We start from the raw sequence: 27,782 nt of genomic DNA, 5'->3' as shown, positions 1-27,782 counted from the left end.
TTTAAAAGGGGCAGTGCCAAGAGACTCTTTCCAGCAGGCTTCCCTGCTCTGAACAGAAGACAGCAGGAGAGGATCTGGTGGAATGCACCAACCTGGGGGCCAGGCGGCCCAGGGGAGCCGAGCGATCCTTGCGCGCATGAGGACGGCGTAGTCTCCAGTTCCAGGATAAGATTCTTCATGTCTGGGGAGAGAAGCTTCCATGCAAAGCAACACATGGTGATGGGTCAGACTTGGGGCACAGAAGAAGGGTAACCACCCTGGACACAGACCTGCTCCCCAGTCCAGTCCTTAAGGCTGGTGGTTCCCTGACACCCCAAAGGGTGTCCCAAGAAGAGACCTTCTGGGCCCCAAGTTCCTGTTCTCTCTTGAGACATACCTGGCTTGAATGGATTATAGAGATAGAATAGCCACTTTGGATGGAGTTAGGAAGCTCATTTTCAGGGGCCTTTATCCAATGTCTAGGACAGCACTGTCCGACAGAAATATAAGGGAAGCCACCAGTGCAAGCCACATATGTAGTTTTAAAGTTTCTGGTAGCCACATAAAGAAAGGTAAAAAGAAAGAAGTGAAATTAATTTCAATAATATATTTAACCCAGTATGCCCCAAATATTATCATTTCAACATACATTCGATATTTAAAAATTACTAATGAGTCATTTTACATTCTTTTTTCATACTAAGTCTTCAAAATTCAGTGTGTATTATATACGGACAGCACATCCCAACTGGAACGAACTGCATTAAAAGTGTTTAAGTCACGTATGGCTAGTGGCTCCTGCACTGGGCAGTACATATCTTAGAATTTCTGGAAAAATTTGAGAATCCCAAGTCCTTAGGATATCCTGGCCCGTTGTCTTCTAGCTCAGCTTCCCAAATCCTGCTCTTTCCCTCTTTCCAAATTCTGTTCCCTCTCACACCTCAGTATGGCTACCGAGGAACCATTTCCCATGTCCCCTCACAGAAACAGCCTACATTCAATACGGGCGGTGGAAGGGAATTTCATAAGCACTTGGGAAGAAAGGAGAAATTCCGTATCTGAGCAGCTGAAAGAAGCCTCCAAAGTTCTAAATTTACCTCATTGGTCTCAGGAAGACAGGACACTGTGCCAAATCCAATTTCCTGCTGAGAAGAATCTCCCTCTATAACTTATTTAAGACAATGGGAGAAGGGACACACACCAGAAACTGCAAAATGCCCATCCTAGGGGTCAGCCTGCTGCGTGAGAGTGAAAGGCTGGATCCCTCAAGAATTCTCTGGAGGCCGCTCACCTCAAGTGGGGGGACAGGAGGGGCTGTGCAGTGGGCACTAGGGAGCCTGCATTTCTAAGGTACTCACCAGACTTCGGCTCCCTCTGAAGAAAGGTGGTGGGAAGAGTGGTGGGGGAGGGGGCGTCAGGAGGCAGCATGCTCTGTGGCCACCACGCTTCTTCTGATCCAGGCCGGGAAGAGCTGTGCAGAGAAAACTGCTGCTCATTAGCGTGGGGGCACTGCTGGGGCCTCTGTCATGCCCACGGGACCCTGGAGAGACCCAGGTGGACACGCCAGATTTCTGAATCCGATTTCTAACCCGCTAGCTGTGAGCACACCTTCTGTTTGCTACTTGATGGAACCCTCCCCAGCCTTCGCTGAATGGGGGTGGTTAATAAACAAGCAGATGGTATGGACCCTGTGATCATTAGAAGCCTGTTTCTCCCTCTTCAGGGACGGACTTGTCATTTTGTAGATGTGACAAGGAAGGCAAAGTTCAGACTTATGATGCACTTCTAACAGCTGAGGAGAAGGAAGTGCTTGGTAATTATCTCGACAGTGGGCTCAGAGGGAATTGGTCAGGGAGCCGGCTGCCAGGGCCCGAGGTGCCGTTGATTATAAGAGACCCAGAGCCCTGACTTAAAACATCTATTTGACTCTAGACACACACAGTTGGTGTCACATGGGGACTAAAGAGTTTACAGTCTAGTGACTCAATACATGGGTGTGAGGAGATGAAAGGAGGGCCCTGGACCCCTGAGAGCTTTATGGAACGTAGGGTCTTGCCCTTGTTCAATGCTAGTGTGTGCTCAATGTTGAAGCATACCTTACAGAAAGGATGCAGGCTATGAGTCTACGGCCCAACAGACTCCTGCAAAGGAACACAGCCTGGAAACACATCCCCAGATCAAAACACACAATCACTCCCCAGCATCCACAAGCCCCATCAGCTCCTGCCTGATCTCTGCGCTCCTCCCTCTTCAGCATCCTGACTTATAACCCCAGGGAGTCACTGTATCTACTCTGGAACTTTTTATAAAGGGAATCAGACAATACGAACTCCTGTGTTTTGTTTCTTTTGCTCAACATAGCGTTTGCGGGGGTCATTCGTTTGCTGCTTGTGGCTGTTGATGTGGACTAGAGTTCCATCGTGTGACTACACCACAATCTACTTATCCAATCCACAGCTGCTGAACATCGGACTGGTAGCTGCTACATATGCCACCAGAATGGCTAAACTGAAAATGACAGAAAATAACAAATGTTGGCAAGACCGTGGAACAAACAGAACTCATACATTGGCCAAGGGGAGTGTAAGTTGGTTCAACCTCCTTGGAAAACTGCTTGGTATTGTCTCCTGGATACAGGTATCCCCAACAGCCCAGCAATGTCACTCCTAGGTATTTACCAACAGATAAGTGGGTATATGTTCACTGAAACACACGTACTAGAATATTCACAGCAGTAATGCCCATAATTGCCACCAGCTGTCACCTTACAGTTCCCAGTTTGGGTCTCATGATGGTACCCTCACCTCTACCCCTTCATCAAACCTCTGGTCTCACAGAAACAGGCAGGTCACTTTACCACATTTCTCTCGGTTCTGAACCCAGTTTCAGTCTTATCTCTTTGGGGCCCATGCTTGCCTCCTGTTTTCACCCTGGGCTCTAGGACCTGGCTATGGACATCAGGCAGCTGGTTGGTGCTCCTCAGGAATGGCTGCTCCGTGCACCACCCCCCCACACTCACTCCCCAGTGGTGGAGCATTCCACGAGCCTGTGCCAGTGGCCCTCGGCCCTCCCCACCCCAGTGCCTCCTTTTGTAAGAAATATTTGGTGAAGACCCTTTCATTGTCCTGAAATGCAATTCATAAAAAAATATAACAAACACACACAATTTAAACAATCAATACAGTCCTGCAGCAGCCAGAGGTGGGGGTGGCGTGGCCGGGCCAGGGAAGCAGTGAGGACAAAAAGGAAGGGACGGATGCAAACATTACTGAGGAGGAAGAAACAGAAGGCGGGGCAATGTGTCACAGGAGCATAAGAGGAGGGAGAGTCAAGGATGGTTTCGAGGTTGCAGGGACCTGGGACCACAGTGATCAGAGTAGGAGATGGAAAAGTCAGAGGAGGCACTGATTTGTGGGGAAAGCTGTCAAATTTGGTGTTAAACATTTGTTCATTGAAGCACATGCTTTGCCAGGCCTGGACCAGGCTGTGGTGGGCGGGGGTAGGGGGGTGGGTGAGTGCAGAAAGATGCCTGACTGGTGCTCCTGACCCGCAGACAGCAAGGCCTGTGGAACTGGAATGGCTGCCAAGGCCCTTCTGCGCATATCCCACTCATCCCCTGCACCCAGACCTAGCCTAATCCTGGAGACTCTTACTCATTCATCAAGAACTGTCAAGTGCTGCCTCCACCAGGAAGCTTTCCTTGACTTCCCAGGCCAAGGTTGAGAGTTCTGCCATGTTTTTCTCTGGGTTTACCCCCATGTTCACTATTACCTGTGGGATGAAACAGTTCCTTGTCTCTCACTCACTACAGTGCTTTCTGAGAGGATGGGAGCCAGTTTTTAATCCCCAGGTTCTAGCCCAGTACCTGACATACACTAGACATTCCACAAATGCTTGCTGAATTCATAATAATAACTTTTCAAAAACCCAACTACTTACTACATGCTTGCTTAGGCACCACTGAAGTAAGTGCTTCAGACACTTACTTCAGTGCAAATTCACAGCAACCCTGAGAGTTTATGCTATTGTCATCATCCCCACTTTATAGATCAGTTAACTGAGACCAGGAGGTGAAGCAACTTGCCCAAGGTCATACAACCGGCAGCCTGTTTCTAGGGTTCTTCCTCTTGATCTCCACACACCTCCATATGTGGGTGGAAATACAAGTCAGGAGCTTGGAAGAAGGCAAGGGGCTCCCATAACAACTACCTGAAATATATAGTATCGAGGGCTTCCAACCCAACAGCATCAGGAGGACACGTGTAGTTGCACAAAACTGGCCCTACTGACTCATTGTGAGGGAGGACGCACCCCAGAGGACTGTGCAGTATCTCATAAGAAGGTGTTAGAAAGGATTTGTCCTGGGAGTTGGGCATTCACTATATGATGCTGGGAGAGACTCTTGAGGAAGCCAAGTCTGGCTTCGCTCTGGACTGGATGCAGTTGGGAAGCGAGAGTTAGTATGTAACTACCTTGATTCTTATCCAGAAAAAGAGAAGAGCACAGGGAGACCGAAGCTGTGGGTAGTAAAGCAGCAGTATTCACTCATATTAGCAAGGACGAAGGGATGGCTGGCCATTTTTCTGGTTGGATGGTGGTCTTTTGTGTCTTATACGGTGACACAGTGGCCTTGTTTTTAACTTGGGTCATCACCGTCCCAGACTGGCCTTTGTCTGATGCTGTTCTATGAAATGGCTTTCATTCAACAAAACACCATGGCCTAGTGGTGAGAGGCAGATCCATTCTATCTGTCACGGGCTGCTTTTTCTTTCTTAGGGGGAAAAATACAACAGCTATATTGTTATAAGACTTGACATCAATGCCAATCACACTCCTCTTCAAATTCCTTCAAGTGTCTTTCCTGGCGTGTTGAGTAAGCTGGGACGGGCAGCTTCCATTGCGCATCCCTGCCCTGGGTGGGTGGTGAAGGTGGCCAGAACCCTCTCAACGGCCCCCAGCGGCACTTTCTCCTTCGCTGCTCTTTGGCCTCAGCAGACAGCTAAGGGCTGAGGCTGCGGTTCTCTGCAAAGCCTCTGCTTGCCAGGAGCACCTGAGAGCCTGGCATTCACATGGCTAATGTGCACCATTGATCTTTCCAGACCATATATGGCCTCCCTTTACCCCACATTCTCTGTGGTCTTCCTGGATGAGAGACCCTGAATCATTTAAAGCCATTCTCTTCTTTCTTCCTGGAAACTGGAGAACTCTTCGTTGAACACAAATTATCAGTTGCTTTTCCCGCCGAGGCATCTGCATTGGTCACCTCTCCCCATTCCTCCTCGCCCTTTCCCCCTTGACCTTGACTTCATTTCAGCAGGTGAAGAGCATCTATTTCTGCCCACCACCCCCCCGACTCCCTGGAGATGTTTGTTTTTAGCACAGTCTAGTTTATTTACGGCTCATTCCAGCTCAGAGTATTTCCATCAGGTGGATGTGCTCGGGAACAGCTCCCGTCAACTAAGCCAGGACTTCACATGTCTATTTTGGTGTCATCCGAATGGCCTGCAGGTCTCACTCAGGACTAGGCTGCCTCCATGGAATCATGTCTAAGCCCAGGGTCCAGCTTGGAAAAGCCCCAGCGGGCTCTGTGGTAATGGAAACAACCACATATGCGTGAACACGGGGCCGGCAGGAGCCTGGGTGTGCCGCGTGGCTCAGGCCCAGGCAGCTGCCTTGGAAATGCCAACTCCCAAGGAATTTCAGGACCACTTGCCCTCACTTAAAGACACTGAAGTCATACTGTATGTGACTGCTGCAGCGCCCGTTCCTGGGGAGAAATAAGGCTGGGTCTAATGCAGACCTGTGGCGAATGTTGGATTTTTGTTTTCGTTTCTGTTTTGTCTACCATTGTAGATGCCACCTTTGCCCTTTGCCCTCAATACCCACTTGACTCTGGGGCACTTGGAAAGTGTGGTTCACTTGAACTTACTCCTGGAAATACAGGGACTTGGATCAAAGAGTATGAGTCTGGGGACAAGTGACCCTCTGACCAGTTACGACTCATTTCTGAGACACAGGTTCCTTTCCTACACCCTAAGGAGTTTGGCCCAAATCATCTCCACATTCTGTTTTCGTGCATACGACACCAGGATCACCACTCCATCTGCCTGCACCTCCCACTCACGAGACCAGCACCCCCATAGTGTATGAGAGACAGCCTTTCTGTTTCTGCCTCCCGTTTTTGCATTGCCTACACCCTGCCCAATCAAGCAAATGTGTGCCAAGAAGCCACCCAAATCACCTAAGCCTCGTGCCTTTGTAGGGTAGGAAAATTCTAGGTGCAGCCGTCTGCTAACTATTCTGCACTTTGTCCCAAAGTTGGGGGAGTGCCCGACTTCTTCCTTCTGCCTCCTCCCACTCTGGGGCCTTTCCCTCTCTGTTGGAACTTGCACCAGAAGAATGAGAAGAGAGAAGAGGTGAAGGGCACGTGCTCCAAGTGGCACCGAGTGTCCTGACCATGAGCCAGATGTCTCAGCTGCAGTGAAGTTCTCAAGATAACTGGCTTTAGTTTGCCCCAAGTTTTTCCCGACTCACTGATTCCAGAGAAGCGTTTCCTCTAACCCCCACTCACATATCCCACACACCTTGAAAAGCAAATTCTGATGCTACAAGTTGAAAGTACTTGAATGTCTCTGAAAGACCACGGTAAGCATTTGCCCTCTTGCAAGTGGGCCCTGTGTGGGCATGGGGAGCAGGTGAAGGCACAGCCTGCAGAGGAGATGATCTGGCAGTTTGGTGGCGACTGTCTCTGGAGCAGCAGCCACATGACCCAAGTCATCAGCGTGGAGAATAATGGACAATGTCTCAGCCACCCAATACCGTGGCTGGCCCAGACCACAGTATGTGATGTTACTTCAAAGCCAAAGAAGACAGCAGCTGCACCCTCACAAGAGGGGCACACACAAATGTACACACATGGGTGTGTATATCAAGGTCCCCACCAACTCCACCATCAAACCCCTTTATGAGCAATTCTAGCAGTGGTCGAGAAGTTTAAGACTTTAAGAAGGCTAAAAGCACCCAGAACAAGCCTGCTTCTCAAGCCTTTTTTCTAAAACCATGCACACATCACATATGCAGGCATACAACACACACACACACACACACACACACACACACACACACACACAACTCACCGGAGCAGCAAGCTGAGGAAAGGAGCAATCCTGAGACGGTGAGCAGGTGAGTGAGGCTGAGTGATAGAACGGTCATTGTGGGCAAGGCCCAAGGAGGGACTGGCCAGGGAACACACGCTGGCGACAGGCTGAGATTTGTCACGCCTCCGAGCACTCCCAGCTGGGCATTTGGGGTGGGAGTCAGCCAATCCCTGCTTTGGTGTTGCTTCTCGCCCAGATGCCAGGGGTCCAGAGGCCAGTCCTCGGCTCCCAGGAGCAGGAACAGGTAGGCAGGGCTCTGGCTTCACAAGAGAGTGCACTGGTGGTGTGGGGGTGGGGGGACCCTAGCGGGAGGAAGAGTGCCCCCGTCCCAGGGAAGGAGGTGAGGTTGGGAGCCCAGAATCCTGATCATCCCTGCCAGCCAAGAGGAAATGGGAGTGTCACCCGTCTAAAAGGCTGCTTTTCATTTAGCCAGAAACTGCCCCTGTCAATACTGTTCTGGCAAGCCTCAAAGTCCACCCCCACTGCGACTGCTCTGGGGGAATCTGCCCTCCTCTACTTCAGGGAAGACCTCTGATATCAGGGTCTTGGCTCGCATCATGTTTGTGCCACGGTGCTGCCAGCAAGCTAAACTCAACTTTTAAAATTATACAAATTTCAAATACATATATTTGTATTTGTATTTGTACATATATATGTATTTGTATACAAATACACATATAAATGATATATATGATATTATATACATAAATATATTAATGACAATTATTTTAAATGTATAATTAATATATATAAATATATAAATATATAAATAATTTAATTCTAGTTAATATATAATCAATATATATTTATATATGTATATTTTATATATATATATATAAAATTTCAAAAGGGCTGGTGGAGCAAACCTTTTTAGATGAAGCCGGTGTGTAAAATAATGAAGTGGCATGTACCAGATACGTGTAGAATCTGCCTGATAACTTTATAGACATACCCAGTGCACAAGCGTGTGCACGTGCACGTGCACGCGCGCACACGCACACGCGCGCACACACACACACACACACACACACAATTCTAGTAAAAATCATAAGCTTCTACAGGAGTCGAAAGACTTTTTCTGGAAAGGGCCAGGTAGCAAATATTTTAGGCTCTGTGGGCTGCATGGTCTCTGATACAACATAACTCTACTATTATATACGAAAGCAACCAAACACAATAAAGGAATGTTGTTGTGTCTACTAAATTTGTACTTACAAAAACAGGAAGCCGGCTGGATTTGGCCTGCAGGCTGTAGGCGGCAAGCCTCTGAGCTATAGCCTTCAGAAGAAAGGATATTCCTTGTGTGCATTCATTCCGTTACTGTTTCATTCATTCAGAAGCACACATTGAATGCCAAATATATGCAAGACTCAATGACTAGACAGTTCCTGTCATTCCGTGTCATGGAAAGAATATAGGCCCCTGGGTAACTCCAACCTGGAGTTACTCAGGCTGCCACTTACTAGGTCCATAACCTTGAGGAAGTTTTTCACTCTCTCTCAGCCTCAATTTTCTTTTTCTTTTCTTTTTTAATTTTATTTATTTATTTGAGAGAGAGAATGAGGGAGAGAGAGCACAGGTTGGGAACAAGGGGAAGGGACAGAGGCAGATGGAGAATAAGGCTCCCCATTGAGCAGGGACCCTGACATGGGACTCAATCCCAGGACCCCAGGATCATGACCTGAGCAGAAGGCAGATGCCTAAATGACTGAGACACCTAGGTGCCCATCAGTCTTCTTATCTGTAAAATGGGTAAAGCAAAACCCACCTTGGTAGTTTATTGTGAGGATGAGAGCTAAGGATTTCAGAGTTCCTGGAATAGAATAGGGGCTCTTTAATTAACATTTTCAGAAATAACTACTTTGCATTAAAAAGCAAAAAGAGAAGTGGCTAACAGGGCTGGGGATGTCTGGAAGGATTTAGAGCAGGAAGTGATGGGTACCAATTGGAGGAGGGATATAAGTGAGGAATCAGAGAAAGCTTCCTGGAAGAAGTGAGCTGAACTTTGAAAGCAGAGAAGATTTGTTGGTACCAAGATGAAAGGAGTAAGGGAGGAAAGGGTTTAGGCTCTGTTCCTTCTCTAGAGCATTTCCCTCTGTTCTCAGAAACACAGAGCCTAAGACCTCAGAGAAAGCATGGAGGGCATGGAGTGCTCAGTCCTAAATCCCAGACTGTTGTGGAAATAGCAGTGGCACCACATATACCCAAATGCCCCTGTGCTGGGTCATATTCCCACAGTGCTTCATTTTTCAAATCCCATTCAAAAACCCTTGGAGATGGAAGTTTTGTCACTTTTTAGAATCAAAGGCATTTCCTTTTTACCATTCAATGTCAAACTGTTCCTAAAATGGTTTACACATGTAAACCACTCAGCTGCACTTTAATTATTGTAAAAATGAAGGAGGCTGGCCTAGATGGTCCTTGAGGTCCTGTCCAGTATGCTGCTCTTCGAATCTCTATTTTGAACCTGACGACTCAGGCCCATGAATGTCTCTTTCTGTCTCTTCCATGTTGCTCTCCTCCTCCAACTCTCTTTGCTGTCTCATTCTTTCTCTCTATGTCTCTGACTCCATCTCATTCTTTGTCTTTATGTCTCTGACTCTGTCTCATTCTCTGTCTCTGCCTCTCCAAGCACTAAGAGATGAATCTCCTAGAATCAAATGCCTAGATGTACACTTGACTACTGTAAACTGGTCTGCAGCCAAGCATGCCAGCCTAGGATTTGGAATCCTGGCCTCCAACCCTGGTGGGGATAGTAACTTGCTGTGTGACCTTAGACAACTCATTTCCCCTCTGGGCCTTGATTTCCCCAAATATAAAATGAGAGCAATTGGACCAGATGAGCTCTAAGCCCTTTCCAGCCAGTCTCTGAAGGGCTATGATTTCTGAGACTTAAATGGTCCTTCATAGGACTCTGGACAGGAATGGAAGATCATTCTTTCCCCTTCTCCCCCAGTGAGCCATCCCGTGCCCTCAAGGCAGCCGGCCTGCCGAGTTCCATCTGGTTCCTTGGCCCAGGCACCAGCTCACCCCAGCAGAATGGCCTGCAAAATCTAATTCATAAAAAAGGTTTCCGGGGCCTTCCAGCAGCTGTCAGCAGGTGTCATATTCACAGTATTTTGTCTTAATTGCAGCTCTGGTATTTATCAACCAGGCCAGAAGTCCACTTCTGGAATGCCGCCTCCCTGGGCGCTGATCCAGAAGTTCCTGTCCCCCTGCTGTCACATGCAGACCTGTTCCCCGCTGTCCTAGACCAGAGCAGAGTCCTCTGTGTGTCTCCCCCACCGCCCTGTGTCTCTCACCCTGAAGCCTGGATAAGTCAGCATCCTCCCCAAGGACCCAGAGTCCCCTGTGTGAGGCAAAAACTCCTGAATGTTTAAAGGCACAGCCTAGGATCCCACCAGCCCCAGGGTAGCTCAAGTCTGCTGTCCCATCCCCAAACCCAGATGGGCAGAGAAGTAGACTGGACGATATGGGTTCTACCTTTCCAGGGACAAAGACTCTCTCCTTGACCAAACTTTGTTCAGGTTCTTTTTTTTTTTTTTTTTTTAAGATTTTATTTATTTATTTAACAGAGAGAGAGAGAGATCACAAGCAGGCAGAAAGGCAGGCGGGGAGGGGGGGAAGCAGGCTCCCCACCGAGCAGAGAGCCCAATGCGGGGCTCGATCCCAGGACCCTGAGATCATTACCCGAGCTGAAGGCAGAGGTTTAACCCACTGAGCCACCCAGGCACCCCTGTTCAGGTTCTTAACAAGGCCTTGAACTTGGGTTTCTGTGTCTGTCCATAAAGAGTTCAGTTTTAGCAAGAATCCAGCAAAGTCCACTGAGAATGAATCCCCACCCTTGATACCTGATCAAGTTCCTCAATCCCCCTACCCTTGATATCTTAGCACCCTGGCCTCCCTTCAGCAAGAATTATCTTAACTGGGTTTAGCAAGAATCCCCCTAGCCCTGATGTTTCCTCTTAGGAATTTTCTATCCACCAATCCCCTCCCCCCAAATAGTTCCTTGGCTATAAATCCCCACTTGTTCCTACTGCATTCAGAATTGAGTCCAATGTCTTTCCCATCAAAGGGAAAAGAAGGGATACTGGTTCTCCATCTGGGGCAACAGTCTTGAACAGAGTCTTCTGTACCATCTCAACAAGTAAACACCTCCAAGAGAGCCCTAGAACACATTCTGCTCCATTTGTCAAACACTCCCTATGTGCCTATGGATATAGCAATGGATGTATTGCTATGGATATAGAAATGAATATAGATAATGGATATAAAAATGAATAAGCCCAAGGTCTAGCCTCTGGAGGTCAGAGTTTTCAACCTATCTGCTAATGGGAACTGATCGGTAGAGATTTCCTGGAACACTGTGTTAAGAAGGACTCTGAGGAAAGAGGGTTATGACTTAACAGTGTTGGCCTCCCTGAGATCAGAGGAAGGCATGACACCTGTGCTACATACTTATAGACCCTGGTTTAGCAAAATCCTCATCATGAAACAAGGACAACCTTGCACTTCCATGCACCACTGCATTTAATCTTTGAAGCAGCACTATCCTCATTTTATAGAGGAGAAAAGAACTCTTGGACCATCACTTGGCCCAGGCCACACAGAGCGTACAGAACTGGAGTCAGAGTTCAAAAGGGATCTTGCACACAGCCCTGTGAGAAGGTGCCCTCTTGTTGGCCAACTTCCCCTGTCTTTGAGGGATGGCTCTCCATGCAGATGCCTCCTGCCCCACCTGCTTCTCTCACTGCTGCCTTGGTAGAGCAGGGCAGTTTCCCTCTGACCTGGCCCTACCCTGGCTAGCAGGCTCACTCGGCTCCTAACTCCCCACCACTGACTTTACATCTAGGACCTCCTCAGAGTTGGGGCTGTGCAGAGAAGGCTTGCACTCTCCCAGATGTGGGCTCCTCCTTCCAGAGGCCAGAGCTGTCCCTGAGAGGTGGCTGTACTTCCCAACCCCCTGGAGTGTAAAGAGCTGGGGGCACAAGACTGTGACCGTGCTTACAAACGGTTCTGCCTGAGTGCAGAGCACTCAAACCTTAGAGGACAGTGGAGGCACACATGGAAGGCACCAGCATCCCTGAACGCCAGCATGGAGGTGAGCTGCCCCCAACCAGGCACACTGGACTGTTAGGTGAGCATAAAATAAATTTCGATTAGATGAAGTCACCACAATGCTGGTGCTTGTTCATTATAGCAGATAACATTACATCAACAATGGGAACTATTCTGTGAGCATTCACTATCCTTCTTTGATTCCCATATCAACCATACAAAATAGTATTATCATCCTCATTTAAGGATGCACCTATGGTCATACACAGCCAGTAGGTAGTAGGCCAGGCCTGAATCCAGATGTCTGACACTGGAGACTTCTGGAGATTTTGTTACCAGCACAAAGTGGTGACCTCTCTCCCCAGCTACCAGCCAGACAGAACGATCGGGGAAGCTTAGAAAAAAATGGCAGTTGTTGTCTCAGCCAGCTGGGCTTGGAGAAGTTTACCAACACCTGTTCCATGCCTTTCTAATCAAACCTAAATCAAACCATTTGGGCCCTAGTTTCCTGGTTTGTAGACTCACATGAATAGACAATCCTAGTTGCTCCCCCCCATCATGGCCACAGAAGCTTCAATGGTGTGTGCTAGTGGGCTTCAGTCAAACATCAACCTTTTCTGTTGAATAGTTTAATCTTCAAAGTGAGCAATGAATCTGCAACGCATTTTGAAATCCATCCAGAAGAAGGAGAAGAAGGAGGAGGAGGAGGAGGAGGAGGAGAAGAAGCAGAAGAGGAAGAAGAAGGGGGAGAAGGAGGAAGGGAAGAAGAAGAAGGAAAGACAAAGGGATATGTGATAGAGTAAATACAGCAAAATGATAATAATGGCAGAATCTATTTGGTGGGTGTATTTGTTTGCTAAGGCTGCCATAACAAAGTACCAGGGTGACTTAGCCAACAGAAATTTTTTTCATAGTTCTGGAAGCTAGAAGTCCAAGATTAAGGTGTTGGGAAGTTTGGTTCCTTTGGAAGCCTCTCTCCTTGGCTGGCAGATGGCCACCTCCTTCTGGCTATGTCCTCACATGGCCTGTCTTCTGTCTGAGCATCCCCGGTGTCTCTAGGTATCCCAATCTCCTCTTAAGGACACCAGTCAGATCAGGTTAGGGCCCACCCTTAAGGCCTCATTTAACCTTAGTCACCTCATTTAAAGGCCCAAACTCCAAATACAGTCACATTCTGAGGTCCTGGGGGTTAGGGCTTCAACATATGAATCTGGGAGGGTACACAATTCAGCCCAAAATGTGGGCATTTTGGCATTTCCTGGACAATTTTTCCCACTCATTTCAATGTTTGAAATTTTTCATAATAAAAAAGAATAAAATAAAAAATTTTAAGTAGGAAATGAAGAACCAGAAGAACCCTCCACAAGGGTTAGGACTGGGGGTGGGTCAGAGCTAGGGCACCAGCATTGCCTGGAGAAGCCTGCAGCAACTCATTAGGAGACTTTGAGCAGGAAAACGAATCCCCATGAAGGACATGTTCTCTTCTGCCCCCTCCCCTGCCAGTAAGGACACCTCAAGGAGGAAGGTCTGCCCTAGTTAGGTGGATGCAAGAAAATCTTCTCATATTTGGCATTATTTTACAGTAAGTCATATATCAAAGGTGACTCCTTGGATTGTGCAAAGATTCAAGAGAAAACCCAGCCCCCTTTCCTTCCACAAGGGAATTTTTCGACCTTATCTGAAGGAAGGCATCTGTTTTTTTGAGTTCAAGTTCTAATTTGACAAAATGGCATGTGGTAAACAGAATGGAAGGAGGAGACAATGTTATTAGGAGCCAAGGGAACATCAAGAAACTTCCCCAAGACTGGCTGCGCCTTGGCTCTGAATTTGATTATAGTGTCCAGCATGAAGCAGCAAGCACTATTAAATCTTCTGCTACAGCTTGACAGGGAAGGCCAAGTTTGTAGAGTTATTCAGGAGATCTGGCCATAGGTCAGAGATAAAACTCCTCAGCTACATTGGCCCAGTGAGTGGGTTATTTCCAACACCCACTGACAACGGGGTCCAAGTGGAAAGACCCTGTGTTTCTAGCCACTATGTTCCCACACCTTCATTCTTCCATGGTGACATTCTAGCTCTGTTGACACTTGTGATTCAAAACCACCTGGCTTACTTAGCCCTTTCCCTAGACAACCCCCCCAATCCCTGCCCCCACCGCCTTCGGTATTTGTTGTCTGAGCTTCCACAGCAAGTGAGGAGGACGGAAGACGGTCGCTCAGAGCCCCCGGCTCCCCTCAGCACAAGAACTTCTACGTATTGGTCTCGCTGAATCACTCAAACCCCTGGATTCCAGAAAGTGGGGGAATCTCAGGCAACCACTTTGGACTCAACTGAGCAATAGGGCTTCTCAAACAAGCTGGGAAGATGAGCCTTAGGCTATCCGCAAGTAACTATGTGACTACCATTCTGAAATCTCAATTTCTATTGCCACTTTAGGTCTAAAAGACTTTTCAAGACAGAAAAATCCCATCCTATGTGCTCCAGATAAGTGATTCTGTTTTGTGTGCATAAGTGGGATTTTGTTTAATTGTTTAGAATAGGTAATACATTCATGTGATTCAAAATTCTGAAATGAAAGTAAAGTGAACATACATGAAAACTCTCCTGCTTCTGTACCAGTTTCAATTATTTTTTAAAGATTTTTTATTTATTTTTTTGTCAGAGAGAGAGACAGATAGTACAAGCAGGGGGAGCAGCAGGCAGAGGGAGAAGCAGGTTCCCTGCTGAATAAGGAGTCTGATGTAGGACTCGAGCCCTAATGTAGAACTCGACCCTGGGATCATGACCTGAGCCGAAGGCAGACACTTAACCAACCGAGCCACCCGGGCATCCCTGATTTCTATTGTTTATTATTGTTTAGTTTCCTGTGTATTCTTTCAGGAATATTTTATGCATAGACAAACAGATAGGTAGGTATAGTATATTCCCCTTCTTCCTCAAGGGGTTACTTAATTATACAATTATACATATGCTACTCCTTCCTGGTTTCTTCACAGTATTTCTAAGAGATTATTCTCTATAACTACATAAAATGTATCTACATTCCTTTCTATGGCTGCATAATATTCCTTCATTTGGGAACATTTTACCTGAAGCAGAAAGGGAGAACATTCTGTAAACAATCTTTACATAGCCTGAAAAATCAATGATCAACATACTCAGTAACATGCACAGAACACCGACTATATGCTAAGCACTAACCCACAATTACCTTAAGTATTATTAATATTTTCTCCTTTTGACAGAAAAGTAAACTGAGGCTCACAGAAGTGTCCAGGTAAGTGACAGAGTCACAATTTGAACCCAGCTCAGTCATTTCCTTGCTCTGCTCTCACACAAATTCCAACTGTTTGTGTAGCCTGAGACACCACTCCTTACTCATTTTATTTGTGTTATTTTAACATCATAGACAGACTCTGGGCTCCTAGAGTTAGTCTTATGAATCTTCTTCTTCACTATAACAGTCCGGTACATAGTAGGAGGTGCAGTAAATATTGGCCTTTCTGTTTATGGGAAGTATATCAAAAATTGTATATCTCAAGTAATTGTCATAATTAATTTAGAGATGGAGGCAGATTTAAACATACTACTATTAATAATACAGAGAATTTGAATCAATTCAAGTGGATTTTATTGCCCCATTTGGAAAAATAAAACTGAACAAAATGCAAAGTGGTGGTAGATGAGTATGTGGTCAGAAAATTGAACATCTTGGGACGCCTGGGTGGCTCAGTCAGTTAAGCATCTACCTTAGGCTCAGGTCATGATCCCAGGGTCCTGGGATGGAGTCCCTTTTTGGGCTCTCTGCTCAGCAGGGAGTCTGCTTCTCCCTCTCCCTCTGCCCCTGCTTGTGCGCATGCTCTCTCTCTATGTGTGTCAAATAAGTAAATAAAATCTTTTTTAAAAAAGGAAGGAAGGAAGGAAGGAAGAAAGGAAGAAAGAAAGAAAATAGAGCATCTTGTCAAATCAGCCACCATTTGCTGGCCTTCTATTTGAAAATTTCATACTTACTAACTTTCCTCTCACTTGGCATCCACCGTCCATTTTGAAAGGGGCAAGACTGTCACTCCACATAAGGCAGATGCCACAAAGACGGAGGGCCCCTTCTCCTGACAGGGATGAATTGGATACAGGAAGTGGTTTGTCTTACCAGCTAGGTTCCGCACAGGATTGCACAATTTCCAGAGGGTGGACACTCTCAGGACTGCGGTGACCTGCAGGGGTTCCCAGGAAGCTCACCTCCATCTGGGGAGGGAGGGTGCCTGTGGCGGACTCTGCCCATCAGTAGGCCTCTCCCCTGAGAAGCCAGTATGCTGAGACACTGTCCTCAAGTGTGAGCCTGTGTCCCCCACGTCTAGAAGGTCTAGTGTCACCCCTCGAGGCATGACAGTGCCTGAGTACATACTCCACCAGCTTAGAGCCCGGCCCTCCCATGCTTTCTCCTTTGATTCTCCAACAGCCCCTCAAATTACCCCGTTTACAGGTGAGAAAAACTGGCTCTGACATTCAAGGTCTCCTGGAGCAGGGCTTCTGAGCCCAGACTTCCAATTCCAAAGCCATGCTATGCACTGAGATGTCCCCTCCTCAACCTCTGGCTTTAGATGGGAACTGAGAATTCTGAAACAGACCTTCAGCTCCATGAGCAATTCTCTCTAGCCTCAATAAAAGCAGATGGGATTATAATAGAAATGAGGCCTCCCAGGAGGAGGCAAGCAGCCTGGATTCCAACCCTCTTACCACCATTTGGAATAATGGTTGCAACCAGTAACTGAGCTTAGCCATGTTCCAGGTGCAAAGCTCTGTACCTATTAGCTCATTTAGTCCTCATTGCCAGCTAATAAGGTAGGTACTCTCATTATCCCCATTTTACAGAGGTGGAAACAGAGGAGTTGAGATATCAAACCAACACCATTCAGCTAATGGGTCACGAAGATGTCACTCAAGGCCACAGCTGTCTGAGCACGAACCCCATGCCCTTTATGCCCACACCATGGATTCTCAGGGGCCAGGGCTCCCAAGAGTAACCGTGCCAAAATCCCTTCACTGTGGAGGTAATTCCATAAATTAGCAAGCAACTCACTAGCCACAAAGTCAGAGAATGTCTCCAGCATTGAAATCTGGTCTACCTCTTCCTTTATAGAGGAGGAAATGGAGTCTCACAGACAGCAGACAGCTTGTCCAACCCCACACATGTGTCCTAGGAGTTCGTGGCAGGTCCAGAGAAATAACCTGCTTCTTGAATTCTACCCCAGGGCTCAGCACTGCACTGCAAGGTCTCTCTAAGAACACCAGTGAACAGGCAAGTTACCGAAGCCGCTGACTAAATGTGCCTGTACCACCTTCTGGTTAGACCCAAACAAGAGAATCTTAGAAGCAGTCACCGCATGGTGCGCTCCTTCAGGGCTTCCCAGTGGAGAAAGTGCAGGCCAGAGCAACTGACTCTGGTAATTTTTCTGAAGAAAATTTAAAAACCCCACTTTTCCTCACATACTCTGGGGAATTTCTAGGACCCAAACTGTCCAGACAGCCATCTCAGCCTTCCACTCCTCACTTTCTGTGGGCAGACATGGAGCGTGAAGGAGAGGGCCGCCCAAAAGGACACCGCTCTCTCTGGGTCCTCGTGCTCCCTGGACACAGAGGATACTCCTCTTTTCCTCTGTTCACTTTCCCCACCACGACCTTGCTGATGTGCCGGGGGGGGGGGGAGGGCCGTTGTTCTTGCTCAGAGCCCCCCAAATCCTGAACACTAATCTCAATGGGTCAGAATTTGGTTTCTGAATGACTACAGAGAATTGGGAAGCCTTTTGGGAGCTAGTCCGTGAGGTCCACCCCAGTATGGATGACCTCAGAAACTAAACCAGTTCTGTTTGGGTACAAAAGGGCAGCCCAGTTTTAACTTTCAGCAGTGATCCACCCCACAGAAACTTCCTACTGGGGACAAGTTGAAACATTCGAACAAAACCCCAGTCACAATAAAGTAAGAAAGCCCCAGGCGGATGGGCTGGTCTCTATAGGTAGGATGGCCATCCTCACCGCATCCCCCACCCTCCTGGGTCCCTGAGAAGCCTCATGCTAGGCCTGAGACCTGTGGAAGGTACCCCCTGGAGCATGTGTCCCCAGAGTGAACTAGTAGCTGTAACAGGAAAGCTCCTGGGGTTTACTTCTTCTCAGACTTCTCAGAAAGATACCAAAAAAGGCCAGGTGATCAGCAGGGTGGAATGAGTGGGGAAAGGAGTAGGGAGGCCTGGGGAGGGAAGGAGACTGTCCAACTCACATTCATGTGTCCTTCTTTGCTTTCCTCTCTTTTTTCAGCCCCCAGCTGGTTTAGAGTGCAAAGCCCTCAGCAGCCCTGAGGCCTCTCCTTCAGCTGTTGCCAGCTCCCAACACACACCTCATGCTTGTGCTTATGTTGGTTGCTGTGGAAACGTAAGTGTGGGCTTGAATGGAGCTAAATGCTCCTAGGCTGGGAGATGGACTAGGGCCAGGTGTATTTTTAAAGCCATCTGGGGAAGCTGGTCACCACGAGAAGAGCCTTCTTCTCTGGTCAACGTGTTCCTGCTTTAGGGACTGGTTCACAAATGCAAAACAGAAAATAGCCTTGTCCCTCTTTTTGCCTTAACTCACTAGAGAGTTTAAGCAATAAGTTATTGTGTGGGTTGTATTTAAACTTTTGCCTTTAACACAAATGCATCTTAGGGGAAATCATGACCTGTTGGCATGTGCACAGACACTGTGAGGTTCTGGAAATAATGACAGAAATAATGACACCTTACATATGAGGCACTATTTTAAGTACCTTACATTTGCCATTAACCCACTTCATCTCCACAGCTCCTCTCTGAGTTAAACCCTGCTTTTAGCCCCATTTTACCCATGAGGAAACTGAGGCACAGAGAGGGCCATTTGCTTGCTCAACATCACAAAGCTAAAGAAAACACAAGGTTTGAACCCTGGCAGCATGGCATCACAGGCCCTATCGCTAACCACCAGAATATTCTAACTCTACAGTGGTTTGGGGATCAGTAAATTCTGATTTGGAATTTTGACCTTGGCACGGTGTGACCTCAGCTAAGTGACCACACCTCCCTGAATGTTAGTTTCCTCTTTGGTAAAATGGGGGTACTACTGGCTTGTGAAATTGCTGTGAAGATCAGAAGTCATATATGTAAAGAGCCTACCGAAGGGAGGGTGCTCAGTGCAAGAGAGCCGTATTAGTACAGCTCTCCTAAGGGAGCAATGGTGGACACAGTTGCTTCCCTGCTAGATCCCCTAGCATCCATTAGGCCTTATGGGCTTCTGGCTTGTACCACATATACCTGTGACTGCCAGAAGGCTTCACCAGCCATGTAAGTTGTTTGGGGCAAGCATGTCCCTAGGAGTTGGTGGGTAAATATCCCAGTTCTCTGTCTCCCTGTCTCAGGAGAACTGAACCCTGGAGACCCAGAGCACCAATCTGCTCCTAATCTCCCTCCATGCTGACTACCTTCCTTTCCCTGTCTCACCTCCCCATGCCCTACTGGGATCACTGCCTAGATACCCAAATCCTTGTCTCAGGGTCTGCTTTTGGGAGGAATCCAAATGAAGACAGTGTAGACACCTGCGTCTTTGATTCTGATGTTACTTAATGAATACTCATAGGACACTTTATCTGGCAAAAAGGTAACTATGGGAGACTGAATAAGTCCCAGAGAGGTCCAGACTGATCCCTAGAACTTATACATGTTACTTTCTATTGCAAAAGGAACTCTGCAGATGTGATTAAATTAAGAAGTTTACGATGAGGTGATCAACTCAGTGGGTCTTAAATGTGATCACAAGTGGTCCTTTAAGAGGGAGGCAGAAGGGGGTGTCAGGGTGGCTCAGTTGGGTAAGCATCCTACTCTTAATTATGGCTCAGGTCATGATCTCAGGGTCGTGATCTCAGGGTTGTGAGATCAAGCCCTGCATCCAGCTCTGCGCTGGGCGTGGAACCTGCTTAAGGTTCTGTCTTTCCCCCTCCCTCTGGCCTTCCCTCTGCTCACACACTCTCTCTCTCTGTCTCTTGCTCTCTAAATAAATAAATAAAATCTTTAAAAAACAGAGAGAGAGGCAGAAGAAGACTTGACACAGAAGAAGGCAATATGACCACTGAAGGTAAGATGCCATGCTACTGGTTTTGGAAGATGGAGAAAGGGGCCAGGAACCAAAGATTGCAACGACCATAGCTTAAAACTAGAAAAGATAAGACATTTTGCCAGAGAGCCTATGGAGGAAGCACAGCCTTGCCAGCACCTTGAGTTCTGCCAGGTGAAATGATTTCAAATTCTGACCTCCAGAACTGTAAGAGAATAAATGTTTAAGGCACTATCTTTGGGGTGATTCGTTCCAGTGGCCACAGGAAACTAATATAGTAGATCCAAGACAAACTTGGGCAGTGTTCTCAAAGTGTGGTCCCTGGGCCCGTAGCATCAGCAGTGCCCGGGATCTTATTAGAAATGCAAACTCTTGGGCCTGACCCAGAGCTACTGACTCCGAAATTCCAGAGGTGGGTCCAGTGGTCTGGGTTTTACTGAGCCCTCCGGGTGATGCTTGCTGGCTACAGTTCGGTGGTTAACGATGGCTAGCCATTGGACCATCTGGAGAGCTTTAAACAGTATCAATGCCTGAGCACATGTCCCAGAGAGTGATTTAATTGGTTTGTTCAGTCTGGTCACTGGGTTTCTGTCAAACATCCCAAATGACTCTTGGGTCTAGCCAGGGCTGAGAACCAGCGCTGTAGTTTGAGAACCGCTGATCTGGAACACCGACTTTCAAATTGAACTCCGCTGAGCTTGGGAATTCTGGAAAAATAACCTGAGACTTCTCAAGAAGGAGGAGGCGGAGTCCAAGCCAGCAGGGGTTCTGGTCCCAAAGGCCAAAAAGTCACATGCCCTGAGGGGGTTAGACAGGTAAATGTAATAAGGAAAGTAGACCAGGCCTAAGACAAGGGGGTGCAGTGGGGATCCAAGGAGCTGGGGCTGAGCAGCCACCCAGCACTGCATTCCAAACAATCCTTGTCATATCAGAATATGGTTGGTGGTTCAGGACTGCCAGGTCGTTGGATTTCTCAAGGGGTCGTTGTTGTTGTTGTTTTTTATTAAGAGACATCTGAAACTTTTTTTTTTTATGTTAAATCACTCCATTTTAAATGTTAGCAAACAAGGCAATGAAAAAATTCCTCTTTTTCAAAGCACGACAACATCTACCACATGAAGTGTGAACATGGCTGAACATGGAGCTTGGTTTCGGCCCTTGGGCTGTCTCTGAGCCCCATCTGTGCCGTGGGTGTCTTTCATTCCCCTCTGGGACCCAGCGGGCCAGCCTGGCCAAGTTCTTTTCAGGGTGATCACAGAGCTCCATGGGGGACAATAGGCTTGTTTGCTTACTGCTGCATCCCAGGTCCTGTTACACGGTTAGCACTTAGTGTTTGTTGAATGAATACTTCTAGCCCTTCTGTGAGACAGACTTTGACACCCATTGACAGATGAGGAAATTGAAGCTCACTGCAGTGAAGTGACCTCCCAGCAATCACTAGCTCATGACCAGCTCGATCAGCATTCAAACCCAGGACCCCTCCCATAAGGACTACTGTGAAGAGCCAATACAAATGCAGCTGTGAAATTGGTTTGCAAAATGAGAGGTTTGGGGCTAATTCATACCAACGAAAGAGTAACACGAGTCGGTGCTTACAATGTGAACTACATGTCAAGAAGATGGGACGCCAGCTTATCTGGTGACTCACTGAAGCTGGAGGGGCTTTCTAGTCATTTCGGAGCTACGTTGTTTTTGTGTGGTTGTGAATCTGGGGAAAGCAGGCATGAGTGTGGCAGGTGGTGATGTAGAGGCCCGGCCCCGGACAGCAGAAAGGACAGCCTCCCATCTCACACCCAGCTCTCTCTGTGAGCTGCAGCTGAACCTATGGCTTTATTCAGAGGCTTGGGAGGAGGCGAAAGCAGGACACCGGCACCCACAGAGAGTCCTCTAATTTAAGAGCCCTCTCTGATTGGATTATGCAGAGGAAATAGGAAAAGCTAAATCAGAAGAGATGGCTGGAAGTGCATTATGGAACATTAGACAGTGGCTGATCAACATCAGACACAAATAAATGGCCATAATCTACTGTCCAGAACATGAAAGGTTCCCAAGTGGTACCCTGGCTGGCTTCCAGGCAGGGGAGTGCAGAACTGGACAGCAGGTCTTTTCAGCTACAAAACTCCTGCTCTGGGTCATATCCCAGCAGCCAACAGAAGATTCTGGTGTCCAGACAGTATTCACATCTTTCCACATGATCTCACTCTATCAGACTACATTTGGGTCTTCTCAGCATCTGGTCTGTTTGGGTCTGTAGACTCAAACATCATCTGGGGAGCTCCTGCCTAGCTGGGAAACCCTGTATTAGAAAAGGGAAGCCATGTGTCTCTGTGGTGGGCCTAGAGTAGGTTGGCTCAGAGTGTCTGAAGAGAATGTCTGTGTAGTGGTATTCCCCTGGTTCCAGGAGGTCTCCTCTCTGAAAATACCTTGGCTGAAGCTCTTTTATTAGAGCATCCTTTAGTTTAAGTCCCCCATTAAAATACAAATACCTTCAAAAGAGGGATAAAGTTGTACCCTGGCTGGTCCTATACACTTTAGTATAGGGTAGTCTTCAATCATTTGCTAAGAGCTTTCGGCGTTGAAATGCTGAGGAGAAGGCTGGAGGGAATGGAGAATAAAGAATCTAGAGGAGAGTTTCTGAAGGATAGGAAGATCATCTGTAGGACATGAAAAGCTAGTATCACTATTTGTCCATGGATATTGGTTTACCTTAGTAAAAGCCCTGGACTTAAAGTCCGAGGGTGGGCTTCCAGTCTCCAGCTCTCCCCATCTTATGTTAGCTCTGTGATCTTGAGTAAGTCACTTAACCTCTCTGAGCCTTCACATCCTCAGCTGAAAAGTGGAAGTCATGCCACACCCATCCCAGAGGTGCTGTGAGAATTACATAAATCGAAGTGTGTGGAAGGTCTGCCCTTCTATAAATATTGTCCTTGGGTCTGTGCCACCACATTCTAGAAATTGTACAACTACTGAGCTACATCTGTGAATGGATCTTGGAGCTGAGTCAATCCGCAGACCCATAGTGAGCCCAGCCAGGGCCTGCCAAACCCAGGCTAGATCAGCTGACCTTAGTTGGCCCACAAACACATGAACTACAATGATAAATGATTGTTGTTTAAGCCACTGAGTGTTAGGATGGTTCATTACTGAGCAATAGTTAAAACAGTGTACCAAAGTACAGCTCCAGACATTTTAAACATTAGGCCCATATTCAATAGAAATCATTCTAAAATATATCTGACCCTTATCTGCCTTCTTAAGCAAAATTAAGTGCACACAACTCAGTCTTCACTGGGTCATTCATACTCACAGAGTGAAAAACAATTACTGTGCTATAAGTCAGTGCTGATACCTATAGAACATGGGCTCTAGAAATAATTCCAGTCTACTATTCTTTTTGATCTCAGAACTAGTCCCTGCTCATTGGTCATTTCTCTTATAATCAGCTTTGTCAGCTGTCTTTTTTTGTTGTTGTCCTGGTGTCCATTGTAAGCAGGAACTCACCCTCCCTAGTCTAATGCCCCACACCTAATTTGCCAACCTTCTAGAAACCTGCTGTGCAAGTCTGCTAGAATGCTGTCTAAAGTAACAGTTAGTAGATTTGGAGTAAGGGCCCAAGCTAGTTTCCTGTGTATCAAATGCATGTGCTTTAGTCCTAGGATTTCTATTATCACTTTTGGCCTCTTTGAGGCTTTTTGCTCCCTTCTGTGGTTCTCTTGTGGGACCCGGCAGTGGAGGTTGCCAGGTAATGAACCTCTGATCTAGACAGCTGGTGCTGTGTCTGGAGTTGTGAGAATCCAGTCCTTCCTGAAGAGAGTGAAGGACGGGTTCAGCTATGAAGGAAAGTACTGCCCTCCAAGCCTGTAGGAGCTCTTCCTCCATCATGGCCTTCCTGGGCCTGTTAGCATATGCTGCCTGTGTTTTAGCAACGGATGCCCACTGATCCCCCAGGGCAGAGGCAGGATCCGACTAGTCTCTGTGTCCTCTGTAGCCCTTAGAACAGTGCCTGGCACACAGCAGGCACGCACAAGGGTACGGCGGGTCGCCCTGGTTTCTACGAGCACTGGGCTTGCCTTCTTCAGCAGAGTAAGAATTTACAAGCTTCTGAATATAGAACATTTCACGTCAAATTATTGGAAAATATTTTTGAGGGATTCAAGTTGTCCTGTGTCACAGAACAGTTGCCATTTGGGGTCCTGAGTTTATTTCTGAACCATGCTATGAAGAAGCCATGGCAACTAAGTGTGGGAACAAAGCCAAGGGACTCTACAGGTGAAAGCAGGTATTTTTGGCTCTGTTGAGCTGCTACCTTAGTGATTCCCCTAAGTCTATCCCCATTGTTTTACCAAATTTCTAAAGACCACATTCACAAGCAGAAGGTCTGGATTTAGAAATTCCTCAGGAAGTGCCGATGGCTGCTTGGGCTAGCGATTCCACATTCCCACTGCTCCCCCTCACTCTGCACCCCAGAAGCTGACCCCACAGACTGCATCCAGAGGTACCCCTGCCCTCCAGCTCTGGGCTGGGTTTGGCTAATGAAAGGCAATGCCGAGAGGTACATGGACTGAAGGAGAGAGGTTGGGGTATTTCTTCTCTCCTTTCTCCCTTCTTTGGGTCCCTCTGTGGTCATAGCTGTACCTCAGGTGGCCCCTCCTCTAAGGTTCCACATCTTCTTGGCATCAATTTCCCCATTTCTTCCTCTTACCTTTTCAAGCACAAGGGTGGTAAAGACTCAGCAAGGTTGCTAATTCCTCGACTTTCCTTGTCAGTTCCCTTAACCCCGCTCACACTCTGAAAGGGGTCCCTTCGTTTAAGTCTTTTCATCTGAAGTACTTCTTTTTCCTGCTGTTATCCTGACTGCTACAATCTATAAAGTCCTACTTAAGAAATGTCTAAGCTGCACCAGGGGTCTCTCTAGGGCAAGGAGTTCGGAAAAAAATTAGAGGTTCTTTTCTCTCTAGCTTTCAGAACTTAGTAGCCATTTGGCTCTATCTAAATTACGTGATACAAAATGAAGGCAAGCCTCAATCTACAGATGAGAAGAGAAAAGTTACTATTCCTTCATTCACTCATTCATTCATCAAACATTTACAGAGCACCTACCGTGTGCCAGGCACTATTCAGACCCCGGGGAAACAGGGATGGTGTACAGGACAGTCCCCGCCCGCACAGCGCTACAGTCTAACACTGACTGTCTCCCAGAAGCCAGAGCCCACCAGAGGCAGAGCTAGAACCAGAACATGGAGTACTGAACCTTCAGCAGATTCTCAAAGGACTCTGTAGCCCAAATGAGGTTAAGAGTCCACTGAATTAGACCAAATTAACTACCAGCTTCCCCATCAAGTAGAAGAAAAATGACCCACAAGCTTCCAGAGGAAGTGTGGTGCTCTCAAGTGAAATTTGTGGGGGCATACTGTCACACACCCATGGTGACACAACCATTCACCTTTTCTGCCTACTCCTCACTCCCCAGATCTCCCCAGATCCTGCCACCACCACCCCGCCCCGGCCTGCTCCTTTAGCTCCTCACACCCTCTTAATCAGCCCCGTGCTCTTCTCCGAGTCACTCACTCAGGGCCCACAGATGCTGGTGGCACTGGAGCATAACCTGTTGCTAAACTGTACTGAGGAACAGAGAGAGGTTGGGGACTGGATTCAGAGATATGTCCTCTCTGAAAACCTGCGTTTTCAGCAAAGGCCATGAAAGTGAAATTTCTGCCTCCATGAAAGTATGTATGAGACTCAAGTTAGAGGGCATGACTGAAACTGCTTTTGCTGGGGGCCGGGGGAGCCAGGGGTGGCGGAGGTGAATGGAGGGGGGCTATGCAGGGACAGGCAGCAAGCTTGCCTCCCTCAAGCCCTCCAGAAATATTTGAGTTTCCTCAGAAAGGTTTAAATAGGCCCTGCCAGTAACACAATACTTCCCCTGCTCTGGGTCAGACGGGACAAGGGCAACCTGGTGCCCAACACCCTAGAGAAGTTTGGCAGGCTGGCATAAAAAGCCCCCTGCCCCAAATCACCCAGCCCTACTACACCAGACAGACACAGCCTACTCCAGGCCAAGCTGTCACTCTGGAACCCTCCACCTCTCCCCAGAAAGCTCCCATCTCCTAGGACCTCCAGCTGCCTTATTTGGATAGAAGGCTCTCAGTGGGAAGAAAGCACAACAGGAAAGCAGGCAGGGCTAGAGGGTCAGTGATTCTTGCTAGATCCCTCCCAAGGACCCCTGGCCCACAGAAAAATCACTGGACTCCCCCTTCCTCTGGTGGGCTGGTCCTGGAGGTACACACTGCCCAAGCTCCGAAGAGGGGTATTTGCCCCACAACGTGCCCCTTCTGTCAAGCCCCCTTTGGAAGGGGTCGGGGATGTATTCATAGAAACGTCTGGGACTCCTTTCTCTCACTTGTACTCCTCTGTGCCTCTTTTAAGCTCACTACAATTCCCAGTCAAAATGAAATCATGCAGCAAATGGGGAGAAGTGGGAGAGGCAGAAGTCATTTTAAAAAGGGTCTCTGGCTTTGAGCAGCTGGGTGGGGGCTGTTTGGAACAAGGATAGAGGGAGCTGCGGAGACAGCTCGGGTGACAGGAAGTTGCAGGGGTGGCTGTGTCCCTCCAGCCTCCCTCCTCCGAGAGCAGAATGGGGAAAATATCAGGACACATTGCAAAACAACCTTCCTTCCTCCCCCTGCCCCCAACAGATGGAAGAGAGGAAAGTTGTGGTCATCATTTACCTGCTGAAATGGGGAGGACGCTGTTGATGAAAGAAGGCTGAGACATGATAAAGCGGAAGGAAAGCTGAAGATAAATTCCCAAAGTCACTGGATTCAGGACAACCATGCTGGCTGGGGTCTGGCAAGTGTCAAGTTCTCAAGGCAAGGCTGCCGTGAAGCCTCTCTTATCTCTGCCTTTGTCTTACTGCTGTTTGCGCCTCTCTCTCTCTCTCTCTCCCTCCCTCCCTCTCCCCCTCTCCCTCTCTCCTGTCTCTCTCTCCTTTCTCCATGCCTTTACCAAGAAAGAATGCCAACCATTTCCCATTAAACCTTCTCCGTACTCCACAGGGTTATATTTATCTCAAGCACTGGATCAAATGCCCACATTAAAATTAATATGTCAGAATTTTCTCTTTTGGACATTGAGGTAAGTGGCTACTGAGGAGCTGATGAAAAGGCAGCCAAGCCTCAAATGTTCTCTAGAAGCAGACCTCAAAGGGCAGACCGATTTCCTCATTATCCACCAGCAGCTACCTGCTTGGAACTGAGATGTCCTACAGCATCACAGAATCAGCTTTCCTGATTCAAACTGAATTTCCACAGAGACCAATCAATCCCTCTACTGTTGGCCTGTGACTTTTTTACCCACTGGGTGACAAACATAAAGTGGACCTTGGATTATTTTTTCTTTAATCATCCAGTTAAAAATGGGGGAGGCATATTTTCTAAAATACTCCTTTTCTCTAGGAAAAAATGTTTATTCTCTCTC

The 27,782-nt window shown here is 47.5% G+C and overlaps 1 protein-coding gene across 3 annotated transcripts in view; it reads right to left on the bottom strand.

Moving 5' to 3' along the window:
- Positions 1-27,140, bottom strand: part of LOC111155117 (collagen like tail subunit of asymmetric acetylcholinesterase) — a 54,772-nt gene extending 27,632 nt beyond the window's left edge. Inside the window, exons 1-3 of one of the 3 annotated variants that reach the window (XM_022515179.1) lie at positions 27,035-27,140; positions 1,338-1,450; positions 93-194 (exon numbers count right to left, since the gene is read on the bottom strand). In XM_022515179.1, coding sequence (XP_022370887.1) covers positions 93-194; positions 1,338-1,450; positions 27,035-27,140 — 321 coding nt within the window. Of the gene's footprint in view, positions 1-92; positions 195-1,337; positions 1,451-7,115; positions 7,192-27,034 lie in introns of those variants that run through there. The other 2 variants (XM_022515180.1, XM_022515182.1) reach the window with 2 other exon arrangements.
- Between the last annotated feature and the right edge of the window lie 642 nt (positions 27,141-27,782).

This window comes from Enhydra lutris, unplaced genomic scaffold, assembly GCF_002288905.1.
Source record: "Enhydra lutris kenyoni isolate GAN:26980312 unplaced genomic scaffold, ASM228890v2 scaffoldscaffold39, whole genome shotgun sequence".
Lineage (NCBI taxonomy): Eukaryota > Metazoa > Chordata > Mammalia > Carnivora > Mustelidae > Enhydra > Enhydra lutris.
The sequence above is the reverse complement of the archived record's forward strand: the minus strand, read 5'-3'. Positions and strand labels throughout refer to the sequence as shown.